Below are 13,458 nucleotides of genomic sequence, written 5' to 3'. Positions count from 1 at the left end.
AATCTTCAAGAAATCGATGTGACAATCAGTTGAAAGAAGTCCCAGCAGCTTGTAGCATTCTTGAACTTAATTTGATTGAAATTAGGATTTGGAATCAAGAACCACTGGAAGGGGATGGGGGAAGGGAATGGGGAAAGGTGGGGTTGGGCATCTCACCCATCCTATCTCGGGATTTTCACAAAAGCTAAATCCAATATTTCATTAATCAAATTCGTGTACGATGTTGGCCTCCCTTACAAACTTATATAGAAGACTAAAAAATAGACTTAGACACTAAAAAGGAAAGGCCTAACCTAATCCTAAACTAATAAGGTAACCTAAATTAACTAGGAAACTAAATAAGAAACAAAACAGACTCAAAACAGGACTATAACTAAACTATTGAAGTAAATCCCGTTTTCCTACCCCTATTTCAGGCTCATTAAAGTGACCAATTTCAAAATAAACCCATGGGTTCAAAGTCCCAATACATATATGACCCAACCCAAAGCTTATTTTCAATAAAATAAACCTTTTAGCTGACTTATCTATATGAGATAATTTTCTCTGGTCTGGAACCTGTGTCCTTTCTTATTTTGCAAGAAGGGGAAAAATTCTTTCCTTCTAAAGAAGAGGAAACTATGGAATTCTGTAGCTAAATTAGAGATAATTAAACGATGTGCATTATACTCTACCACTTCGTAAGAAACTAGATAGTTTATTTTTACTTATTTTTTTAGGACACGTCATACTCATAAACATGTTTTGGTCCTGAAGTAGGGGTGTACCCAGTGCACAAGGCTCCCGCAACTGCGGGGTTTGGGGAGGGTCATAATGTACGCAGCCTTACCCCTGCTTTCGCAGAGAGGCTGTTTCCAGACTTAAACCCGTGACACACTTGGTCACAATGGAGCAATCTTTACCATTGTTTTGGTCCTGTAGTTTTGGAAAGAATTCTGGTTATGAATCTGTTGTATTAATACGCCATTGGCAATGCTGAATACTGTGCTAAGGGTTGCCAATTCTTCCTGCAGATTTGCTTGAGATATGCTGCTTAAGGATTGTGACGTATTTGGTTGATTTCTTGTTCTACTTGATGCCATTATTCTGTATTTGTATTTAAATGCAGGGATATCTTAGAGGCTAGGGATCTAGAGTACAAGGCATGGGCACGTGTTCAAAGTCTTAAATCTTCTCTTGATGAACACGGTTTGGAACTGCGTGTCAAAGCAGCAAATGAAGCTGAAGCCATATCTCAACAGAGGCTGGCTGCAGCAGAAGCTGAGATTGCTGACCTGAGGCAGAAGTTGGAAGCTTCTGGAAGGTTGGTTTTTTTCATCTTCTCTTGACTTGTATGTAGTAAATATTATAGGTTCCACATCAAGCACTACATTTTTCAGTAGCTCGCTTTGACAAGATAACTATAAATATGTCTACAATTGAATAACTGTTTTTTTGTATTTGCTCAATCAGGGATATATGTAAACTTACGGAGATACTGAAATCTAAGCATGAGGAAGGTGAAGCATATCTATCAGAGATAGAGGTTAGTTCTCATTTCTCTTTTTTGAATGTTTGGTATGTCTGTTTTGAACTTTGGAGAGAAATGAACTGTAAGTTTGGATTCTTTGCAGTCTATTGGTCAGGCGTATGAAGATATGCAAACTCAAAACCAACACTTGCTACAACAGATCACAGAGAGAGATGATTACAACATCAAGGTGATAACATCTCTTTCAATTCAGGGAGGAATTTTTGTTTCTAGATGTGTGTCAGCAACTTCTATTCTCTTAGTCTGGCAGTGTTTAGTTGTTCTTGCCTTTGGGCACATGTGCTGGTGATGCAGCCTGCCAATTTAGATCCCAGATTTAGGAATCAAAGATTGGATTGTCTGCTCCACAGGCCCAGATCTGAACTGTTTTCCTGATGAAATAAGGTTGAAAAGGCTTGCTGATTTATTGATTTCAGTAACCTGCATTGGGGAAAGAAAGAGAAGAAAGAGAAGAGATGGGGGATTGTGAACAGTACATGTGAATGGCACTGTGAACAGTAACTGAAGAAAAAGAAGAGAGAGAAGAGAGGGATAGGGGAGAAGAGAGAGTAGAGGAAGTTTTCTTGGCTACACTATTCAAGTCTAAATTCTATATTCCTATTCCTATTCCATTAACCATTATCATGGGGGAGGGGGGGTTACATATTTATAAGAAAATAAAAGAAAGTTTCCTAAATCTAATACTCTTAGGTAGCTAGACTAACTAAAACAAGGACTTTAAAATACTTGACTAATTAGAAGTATTGATGGGACTCTTTACTTCTTTAGTGACTAAACTAAAGTTAACTACATTACCTAATGGACTCCATTACTAGTTACATATTTATTTTTGTACACCCCTTTAGATCTCCATTTTTGGGCCTTATAATTCAGCCCATTGCAAATAAAACCTAAAAATCTACAAACCTATAGTCCATAGATATTAAAATAGCACCAATGTTTGGACTAGGGGTGTCAACCGGTCGGTGACGGTCGGTTTCGGTCGAATTTAATCGGGTACCTCCATTTTAAAACCTTGCACCGTTCCCGACTGTTTATGTGATCGGGCATTGAGAGGTGAGGCATGGACACGATAGCTTTCGGTCGGTCGGTGATCGGGCCATTATCGGTCTGTTCAATGGCATCCATCATCGATTGTTCATCGTAGAAAGTCACGATGCCAATGCCTCTGAATCTCCCAATCTCACATGGATGATCGTTCTCGGTGATTAATAAGGGAACAGAGAGGCTAATAGTACAGAAAACAGATCAAGAAAGCCATCCAATATCAAAGAACACAGAAAAGATTGGTAATTAGTATGGCTGAATCGATCCAATCTGATCTGCGCATATGGTTTTCAAGAGCATCCATGAGCTACATTGCGCAGATGTTGACCGCCATTCCCATGCCTAGGAGGGTTTGTAGCTTGCAACAGTCGCCAGATAACAGAGCGAACTCTTGAACCTTGAAACTAAGTCATGAACAAAGAGGACTCTTGAACTCATGTAAATCTGGATTAGCTCGTCCCAACACTGGATCGGTAGAGCCTCCAACTAAAATTTCTTCAAACCTTGCAACAGACGCAGAATAGGGAAGAAGGAGAAGTCGAAAAGTTAAAGCGTCACGAGCATCCAAGAGGAACAGAGCTTGGGAGACACCAGCTTCCACAGGGCAACCAGAGCTATTTGGGAAATAAAGATATTGGGGCATCTGCTTGCAGAGGAGATAGGAACGAAAATGGGGCTTGTCAGGGAACAACTTTTAATGTGTCATACTTTAATATTTTTGGGAATTGTGACTGTCAGTTGAATCATTAAATATATAATAAATAAATATATTATAAACCAATATACAAAACACATTCACATACAGGTTTTGATCAAGTTGGTCGGGCGACCGGCGGTCTCCAACTCTGCACTGGGAACGACCGATTAATAATCGGTCGGTCCTAAGCCCGACTCTTTTATTAATCGGCCGTGTCGGACTCGGTTTTTGATAGGTCGGGCTCGGTCGGCTCTGCCGGTGCGGGCTTGTAATTGACACCCCTAGTTTGGACTAGGCCAGCATTAGCTGGTTTCATCTTGTGAAAATTAGAAGGTTGATATGTTACGTGTGTGCTTTGTATGGGGTGAAAATAATGTAGTTTGAATGAGTATGTATGTGTGTTGGTAGAACATTGTGTGTTTAGACCCTTCAAGATGGTTGATTGATTAATAAGTGTGCTATAAAGTTAGTGTAACGGGAATATGAAATTCATAGTATCAAAATAACTTCTGGTGCCTCCATAAGATTACATTTAACTTGGAGTTTTAATCTCTATCTGAATCTGTGGGGATAAAGTTAGCATAGATTAATTTTTGAAACCTGACTGGACATTGGATCATTGGGCCTGGTGGTTGGTCTGTCTGTCCCTCCCAACAGTTTGAACATCTGATTGGTATATGTGTCTATGATTTAGTAGTTAACATATTTAGGCTATGTTTGGTATGCATTCCCATTCTGAGAATGCGTTTTGGCATTCTCGAAATGCAGAATTCATTCTTAACTAAAAATGGGAACGTTTTTTGGATACATCTTTGGCTAATGTATTCTTGATTTTAGATAGCGATAAACCCCCTCCCCTTTTCTTCGGCATTTTATCAAACAACTCTTGGGCAAATCTTGCAAGTTTATTGGTTAGCAAAAACGTCGTGAGAATTTCTACTAAAACTCTCCCCAAATGCACAATCCAACAGCTGCCACCATGTTGTCAGAACCACTGAAGAACTCAGCAAAGATGTCATGAAGAATCCAATGCCGTCAGGACTACCGAAGAACTAGGTATTCGGTAAAGATGTCATTGGCATTTTTGATTTGCACATCGAATGAAAGCTAATTTTGGAATCTTGAGTTGCTTTAAAAAATGCGATTTCAGTTGAAAGATTATCTAACGGTTGCTCAAGATCTCTTGTAAAGGTGGATTCCCAATTGTTGTTATATAAGTAGACTCCCCTCTCTCTCTTTTCTTCAACATCTTCATCTGTTTCCATAGTCCTCTGAACAAATGTGGTGGAATTTCTTCAATGATAGCAGTAGATAGGGGAACGAGAGCTTTGCCACTTCTTGGTTTGAGAGGGACGACTCCAGACTCGAGTTGGAGAGTGTGGAATGGAAAAAAATCGCATTCCAGAATGGGGTGCATTCTTGGCCGCATTCCAAGGATTTGAGAATGGAATGTTTACCAAATAGTATTTTTACAATCCACAACGTATTCCAAGCATCCATACCAGGCACAGCCTTTATACGTAGGCTGTCATTAACACAGAAGCACGGTCATTAATGGAATGTTTGTGGTGTTTGAGGTCTTCAGTCAAAATCTGTAAACAACAATGTGTATCTAGAGAACCATTTAACGTGAAATAAGTTGCTAACTGCCCCACTGCCAGGCTGTCCAACTGTTCGTTTGGAGGAGCTCTGGTCGTTCCATTGATATGAACCATAGGCATTGGTAATCGCAGTCTGAATACCCTGAAGATCTCTTGCTGGTTCCAATGGTCTGTGGGGATATTAGCTTGCTCTCCTTCAGTGCCTTTGTTTTAATTCTCAGATAGACCACAGTGCAAATTTTGTAGTTATCTTACAACCTGTACCTGATGGAGATCAAAGTTCCATGCATAGCCGCATGAATAAGGCTCCAAAACCAGCCCAGTATTGTTGTGGGAGGCATCCTGGTCTGATGATGTGGCAGGTTTTTGTTGGTTAGATGGAGCATCTCTATCAAACTCGTGGACGAGTTTTTTTTTTCAAGCAGGGGAAAATTGATGCCGACAAAGTCACCTAAAGGGCTTATTTTATTGAAAATATGCTTTGGGTTGGGTTATGTAGGTGTTGGGCTTTTGATCCCATATGTTTTCTTAGCAGTTGGCCAGTTTAATGAGCCTTAAAATATGAGTAGAAAGTAGGAAAACGGGATTTGCTTCATTGGTCTAGTTAGAGCCCTGTTATGAGTCAGTTTCTTACTTCTTAGTCAATTTATGTTACCTTATTAGTTAAGGATTAGGTTAGGCCTTTCCTCTTTAGTGTTTGAATATGTTTTTGACTCTTCTATATAAGTTTGTAAGGGGTAACAAGCTTGTACACGAATTTGATTAATGAAATATTGGCTTTAGCCTTTTCTTTTATTCTGTGAGACTTAGATGGCTTTGAGATGCAGTGGTATACAGTGAGAGGCCATGGGTAAGAGACTCGGGAGAGAGTCAGAGCCTCAATCCCAATTATCCTCCTATTTTCTTTTTTGTCTTTCTTCTGGTTTTTTATTTCAATTCCTTGCAAATCTGAGGTTCCAAACTACTGCTGGGATTTATCAATTCAATAGAAGATTTCATAGTTGCTGATTGAAAAAAACCCTCAAATACCCTGTGGATGCTGCTTTTCATTGACAAGTTTGCGATCCTCCTGTAGAATTAGTTGCAGCCTAGCTATTCTACATTAGTACCATTATCAACCAAACTACCTTCTAGGGTGTTTTTTTTGTGGTCATATATGACTTTGTTGCAGTCCATTCCTCTTTGGATGAAATTATGTTAATCTTTGACCATGTGTTCTGGTGTTCTTGGCTAATATGTTTTGTCTGACTAGTTTTAGTTAATAGAGGTATTACAGCTCCAAACGCTACATTTCCTGCATGCCTTATTTTGACTCTCTGATGTTAACAGCCCTTTATTCCTTAAGTTAACGTGGTGGAAACACTTAAGGTCAAATTTCAATCGGTGGAATTGAAAATGCAGGGATTTCCAAAATACACAGATCTGTAAATATGCTCATTTTGAATTGTGGATTTGAAATTCTGTTTTTCGGGTTTGAACAAGTAATTCCATTTCTATTTTGATCAGAGAAAATTCCTGAGGGTTCTTCCTTGTCCATGGGATTCGGTTGACACTTTTTAATTAATTTGAATGTAGGCATTGTAGTAATTACAGGATGATTACTGCCTAATGCTCACATAAACTGTTATCTGTGTATGGGGAGCTGTTCTCTTGATGCTAATCTTTTGCATCCTTCATGACATGCCATATAGGGAACCGTGTGGCCAAGCTGGAGTTTCAATCAAAGAGCCACCTGGTTTGGAGAATATATAGAATCTATACTAACTGGGATTAATTACTGTCAAACTGTTTTGCCTTTCTTGAACCAAACTTTTTTACTATTGAATAGACTGAAAAGGAGGTTGCCAGTTGGTATACATCCTATGGGTTTCAGCTATTTCACAACTTGATGAATTGTAAGAGATTTCCACAGCTTTCTTTGGTTTTTTAAATGTGAGTGCTTCTTTTAGGCATGATTGCCCTAAACTCCAAGTATGGTTACCTAGACTCTTCTTCTTCCTTCTATTGTCTCTGCGTTTCTTTATGAACCCTTGCACTGTACTCTTGTGTTACAAACTCAACGTTAAGGTACTACTATGTCGCCATCCCTCAGTCCAAAATAAACCTTTGCCTTCCATCCTGAAATCTAGCCACATCCAGTGAGCAAATTTTTTTTTCTTCGTATTAGTGGTTTCAATCTTTGTTTGAAACATATTCCAACCCCACAATCTGAACTAACCACTAGCTTATTTTAACCTCTTCATTGTCCTTTTAAATCCCCAAACTCTGGATCTGCCTTAAAACGCCAGAAACTCTCAAATCTAAGTTTATATTTTGGATATAATCAATATAAAGTCTCAATGCTGTATTGCTTTTTCTTCGAATTCCCTAGTTTTCAAGTCAGTATATATTTGACATCTTACAGAGTTACACTGTAATATCCTAACCCTAGTTCTAATATTCCACCCTTGGTAAACCAAACACTTCATGTAGCCCAAGTACCTTTTTTCACAGGACATGACATGTGTAGAGGCATGGGACATTTATTCAACATGCACCTAACTTTCAAACTCAGACACGTAATTCAGGCCTGCCACTGCCACCCCCTTCTGTGTGACACATGATAGCCATATCTCCTTGTCCAATTTTGGGCACATTCCCTTGTTGTTTGAGGTGGCATGGCCATGTGCAACGGAGGCCTTGGGATGCTCCAATACGGAGGAGTGATTTGATTCAGATTGAATGATGTAAAAAAGCCAGGGGCAGGCCTAAATTAACCATAGGAGAAGTGGTGAGGAAAGACATGCATAACTTAGGACTTGTATCTTGTATGACTTCGAATAGAGCTGTATGGAGAGCAAGGATCCATGTAGCTGGCCCCATTTAGTTGGGATAAGGCTATGTTGTTGTTCTTCTTCTTGTTGTGATCTGACTCCCCAAAACATACATGTAACTGGTCCTCAAACCTTTGCAACAAATTTTACACCCATTTGTGAAACACTTGTCTCTATCTTGGTGTAAGTATCCAATTTTTTCTTCCCAAATACACTCTTTGAGCCTAAATGTTCTCCACACATTGTGCCTGCATAATTCCACACAATATCTGATCGACTTCAAAAGCCACCTTTTTTCCATTAAACATCATTCATCAGGCGTATATCCATGATATACACTCAGATATGGGCTTTTTTCATTTAGGTCTTGTGCTATTCAATGACTTTCTTGTTTATTTCTCTCATGGAATGGCCAGCTTGTTTTAGAGGGTGTAAGGGGAAGACAACTGCAAGATGCTCTGCTTATGGAAAAGCAAACCATGGAAAACAGGTTGCTGCAAGCTAATGCTTCACTGCATTTATATGACCTGAAGACTCTGCGTATTGAAGATCAGGTATGACTGATTCTCCTGATGTTTAGAGCATTTTTTCCACATATGAGTCGGTGTACTCTGGTTGTCTAACATATTTTCTTTGCAGCTGAAAATGTCCTCAGAGCAGGTTCAGAAACTTACAGAAGATCGGCGGCATAGCTCAGCTGCTTTTGAAAATACCCAAAAGAGAATCACAGATGTGAGGAAAGAATCTCAGCTGTTAAGGATTTCCTTGGAGGAATCACAATCCAAGGTTGAGAGAAGCCGAGTCAGTATTGCAGAGCTGCAGGTAGAACTAGAGAAAGAGAGGTATGAATTTGATGATGTGGTTCCCTTGTGGTTTCCTTGCAGACATATGCTGTGAAGCTCATATGATCATTATATTATAGGTTTGACAAGAAAAGAGTGGAAGAAGAATTGGATGTTGTGGCAAGGAAAGCTACACGTCTTAGTGCACACAATGAGGGATCATCTGTGGTGGAAAAGCTTCAGAAGGAAATCGGAGAATATAAGGAAATACTCAAGTGTGGTATCTGTCATGATAGGCCCAAGGAGGTATAGATTCAGTTTTAATGTTATTGGATGGTCCTAAATATTTGGCTTTAGCAATAAAGGATGCATCCTATGATAGAATATATTTAGGGGCACTGTTTCCATTTTGCAAGCTTTGGCGATAGACAAGGTGTGTGAATCAGTAAAATAAGGACAATTTGTCGTCTGGCAGATATATGAATTCTACCATGTGGTTTGAATGTTCTATTGTCATTGTGTTGTTAAAACACTCTACTGCCTGCTGTATCATAATTGCCCAGTATAAGGTTTCCTAAACTGCTAGTGCTACGGTTTAGAAAATATTGCTAAAGATAATTCTGGCATCTTTAGGTCACCACTCATTAAGATTTGTTAGGTGCAATTTTGTTGTGTTTGGCGGCTTTTTGGGGATTTCTTGTGTCTTCCCTTGCTCCATCCGCACTGTTTTTTCTATTCTCTTTTTATTAGTAATCTTAAAGATGCAATTTTGTCTGTATTTTCTTTTCATTGTGTATCTCACTACTGTTGGTGTTTTTGGCCCCCCAGGTTGTCATCACCAAATGCTTCCATCTCTTCTGCAACCCTTGTGTCCAGAGAGTCCTGGAAACTCGCCAGCGGAAGTGTCAATTATGTTCTACTAGTTTTGGGCCCAATGATGTAAGAGCTGTTTACATATGAGCAGAAATGTGTGCAATGTAATGCTTCCCAGGGATGGCAATGACCAAACTCATCAATGCTCATTTAACACGAGACTTGACGTCTGGGTTGCTGCGGTTATCTTGTACAGTTGTGGAAGGGAAATGCTGTAAAAGAAGATAAGAATGCAAGTGGGCAGGAAATTGGTAGCTTCTCTCTCCACCCATGAAAAGTCTGCTCGTATTTGTTTGGCTGTGGTTCATAGGTTGTGGATTAGCCATAGCTTCTTGAGTTTTACCATGTGTGTGTAAAGCGTGGTTTTTCCATTTTACTTCCTGGAGCCTTTGGAATGCCCTGATTGATTGCTTGTCGATCCACCAGAAAGCTTCTGCCTTGTCTCTGGCTTTGTCCATAGATCCGTCAAGGTGGGTGGTCAGTATGGTGAATAAGAATACCATTGGTGAGCACTGCCAACTTAGTACAGTTGCAATGTTTTGCATGTTGCTTAATGTTGTTGATCATAAATGTGGGGTGTTATGGTTCAGCTGATTAGATTGGATTTGGGTTCTTTAGCTTGTGGTATATTGGGGGTTTTTAGGTTGGTCAGTTTATGTTAGATCCTGTAATTCAATTTTGTTGTTTAAAGAAAAAATGATCTTTAAAGCCATTCTATCGAGGGAAAAATTCTTTCGCTCCCCTGAACTTCCACTCTATTTACTCAAACTTACGTCACAAGTTTCACCCTCGATTCCCCCCAAAAAGTGAACTCTTACCTCTTCTTCTACCCTAATGTTTTAAAATGGCCAAATTACCCCTCCTATTAACAAGTTCTTATCACCTGCCTCTCTCTCTTTTAAACTTCTTCTTCTTCTTCTTCCGCGGAATGTAGCGGACCATCCAAGTGTTGGATACTAGTCCACCTATTAGTGATGCCAGCTCATCAGCGGTTACATAGGAATATTCTGGAGTCCACTTGTATATGGATTGATGTAGATGTGTAACCGTATGTCTCTCTATATATATGTAACTGGACCTTTATTCATTTAATGAGAAATACGAGAATCACTTAAGCAATTCTCCACATGGTATCATACGCCACTTCTTCTTACGAGTTTCCTCTGCTTCCGTTTCTTGATCTTGGGGTTTCTCACGCTTTCGTCTCTAATGGCGTCCTCTGATTCTGCTACTGGTTCTCGTACTTCAATCATTGTTTGTTCACCAAATGTTGCGCCACAATTACATCTCAAGCTCAACTCCTCGAACTATTTACTCTGGAAGACTCAGTTTCTTCCTCTTCTCCAAGGATATGACCTTCTAGGGTTTGTAGATGGCTCATTTCCACGATCGGCGTCTGATGATCTTGATGCATTGGTGCTGTGGGATCGGCAAGTTCAGCTAATTCTTAGTTGGGTGATCTCCTCCCTTTCCGAGACAATAATTTCTCACATTGTTGGTGCGAAGACCTCTCTTGATGCCTGGAACACTCTAGCTCATGTCTTTGCACCTTCCTCACGCACGAGAGTCATGGATCTCAAAGATCGACTCTATAGGCTTCAGCGCGGCAGTGATTCGATTACAGATTATCTCCTCTCCGTTCGTTCAATTACGGATACTCTGGCTGCGATTGACCAACCATTGAGTGATGAGGATTTGATTCTTGCTGTTCTTCGAGGTCCTGGCCCTGAATACAGGGATTTTGCGACATCGATTCGTCTTCGAGCCACTCCGGTGACCTATGTTGAGCTCTCTGGACTTCTTCTAAGTCAAGATGTTCCATTCCCCTCTTCTCACTGCGCCTTCGCCCCATCCCACCCACCCTTGTTTTTCCTCCCTCCACCCCGTCTGGTTCTTCTGGTGGACTATCCGTTGACGGACCACAGCTTTGGCCACTGTTCAAAGGCCGGCTTCTATGCGAGAGCCTATCTAACTTAAACGACTGACACTTTCTGCTGCAGGAAAACATGCAAAATAGCCAGGAACCATAAGAGCTTTACAAATTACAACAATGATATTTTATCTACTCTACTATTTTCCATTTCTAATAGAAACCTTGAAAATGGAAAAATAATAGAATACCTGCCGTTTTACTACACATTCCTTATCCCACTTTGTGAAAGCACATTGCCTAGAATAAAACATGGCCCAAAGAATTCTTTTCCTTTATTTTTTGTATGATTCTTGAGAGACAGAACAAAGCTTGAAACAGCTTGAGAATAAAATTACGAAAGCATAAGAATGGATTATACGTGGAGACGGTATTGCCTACTTTGGTTGCAGGGAAAACACTTCTTAGAACCTTATTTGGAAATAAACACTAGAAACAGACAGAAACAAAACAAGGCAGCAGAGGTAGCTGATAGCATCAAGCCACAGAGAAGATGTCGAAACAGCAATGACCAACGTACAGAAATGAATTTCCAGCAGAAACATATTCTTGCGAAAATGGAACTCAAAAGTCTCAAACATATAGAACTCACTTAACTGTTGCGAAGTCGTTTTTGTTTTTTTGGGTTTTTTTCAAATGCCCCCCTGAAAATACCCATTTGTCCAAATGCCCCTTTGAAACTTTTTTAATCCTAAATTCCCCGCTATTTTTAATAAATTATAGTATTTTGGTCTTGTCCGTTAACTTGAGATGTTAAACGTTAGTTTTAGGGTATGTAATGACCAAAATGCCCTTGTGACAAGAACCAACAAAAATTAAAAAATAAAGTGACCAAATTGCCCTCATCTTCTCCAAACCTTAAAATCTATTTTCAAACCCTAAACCATTTGGAGAAGATGAACCCTAAAATCAAACCCTTTAATCACCCATCAATCCAATCGTAAATTTCTTCTGCAAATCGAAAAATCAAAGAGAGATGGGATTGAATCCAAACTTTACATCTATATTTGAGTGATTTCATTGATTTCCAAATGCTTGCTGCAATTGTTTATGAGTTTCTGCAATCCAACCCTTTTTCCCTCTTCGTCTGCTTAGTCTAATCCGTTGTCATAGTTTGTTATCAAAAAATCTTACTTGCAACTTAAGGAATGAATCCAGTGAGTTAAATTTCATGGTGCATTTCTTTAATCTCTACTGTGGACTTGACTTAGAGTCTTCACTCTCGAGTCTTTGTCTACCACTCCCAAATTGAAGGGGAAAAGATGCTGGAAGAAGAAAACGATTTGACTACTAATGATCTACTTGCAGGAAAATTGAATAAGCAGAGCAACAGCAGTTTTGCTCGTCTTCCCCAAATAGTTTAGGAAACTGAAAACCGAAAAAATCCCTAAAATCATTCAAGAAACCATCTTCCCCAAATCCTTTGCAATCTTCTTTGCATTGATGGCAAACCATTTCAGAATTTGAGCCTGTTAGGCTGTTAGCATTATTTCTGTGTTGCATTAGTCAAATTTGTTCTGGGTTTAAGATTTAATTACTTTGTGGGTTTGTCTGTTGCAGGATTTTAGGGAAAGAATGAGTTTGCAGTGAAATAAGGGAAAGAAAGAACAATGAAAGCTACAAAGTTTAGGGTTCGATTTTCAGTAGAGATCAATAGCAGAACCAAAAGTCAAGGAATAAATACAACTTGGTCCAATGAAAGAACAAGGAACCAGACCTGAAACTTGAGTTGGATTTTCCAATTTAGATAGTCTTTTAATTCCAGAATTTGCAACCAGATTCCCTTAGGGTAGGAATATATCTTCCAAATTCTAAGAAGGAAAGGAGATTTAACTAACTATGTGAGGCTGTTTGTATCGCCCAGAAAACAGAGTAACGGTATAGTTTAAAGGAACTGAAATAAAAGAAGAAGATAGAACTAGGAGAGAGAGGAGGAAGGCAGCGTACATACGCCGTGAGGTAAAACTCAACTTTAAAGTCTATTTTCCATTCCAATCTATCTCTCTCGTTCAATGGTTACTACATATATAAAGGAAAAAAGTAAAATTAATTTTCCAAATCAAACTCTCAGATTTCCAAATCAAACATATTGTTTAGGGTTCGATTTTCAGCAGAGATCAACACTAGCAGTTTGGACAATCGTTTAGGGTTAGATTTTCAGTTTCAAATCCTAAACCATTTGGG

General features: G+C 39.3%; 1 protein-coding gene across 2 annotated transcripts in view; it reads left to right on the top strand.

Moving 5' to 3' along the window:
- LOC122668433 (E3 ubiquitin-protein ligase BRE1-like 1) overlaps window positions 1-10,063 on the top strand; it is a 43,828-nt gene extending 33,765 nt beyond the window's left edge. For both annotated transcript variants that reach the window (XM_043865003.1, XM_043865000.1), the window contains exons 13-19: window positions 1,109-1,303; window positions 1,453-1,525; window positions 1,614-1,700; window positions 8,106-8,243; window positions 8,329-8,531; window positions 8,612-8,777; window positions 9,300-10,063. In XM_043865003.1, the coding sequence (XP_043720938.1) occupies window positions 1,109-1,303; window positions 1,453-1,525; window positions 1,614-1,700; window positions 8,106-8,243; window positions 8,329-8,531; window positions 8,612-8,777; window positions 9,300-9,431 (994 nt within the window). In that variant the 3' untranslated portion in view covers window positions 9,432-10,063. The remainder of the gene's footprint in view (window positions 1-1,108; window positions 1,304-1,452; window positions 1,526-1,613; window positions 1,701-8,105; window positions 8,244-8,328; window positions 8,532-8,611; window positions 8,778-9,299) is intronic.
- Window positions 10,064-13,458: the final 3,395 nt, after the last annotated feature.

This window comes from Telopea speciosissima, chromosome 1, assembly GCF_018873765.1.
Source record: "Telopea speciosissima isolate NSW1024214 ecotype Mountain lineage chromosome 1, Tspe_v1, whole genome shotgun sequence".
In the NCBI taxonomy this organism is placed as follows: domain Eukaryota; kingdom Viridiplantae; phylum Streptophyta; class Magnoliopsida; order Proteales; family Proteaceae; genus Telopea; species Telopea speciosissima.
The sequence above is the reverse complement of the archived record's forward strand: the minus strand, read 5'-3'. Positions and strand labels throughout refer to the sequence as shown.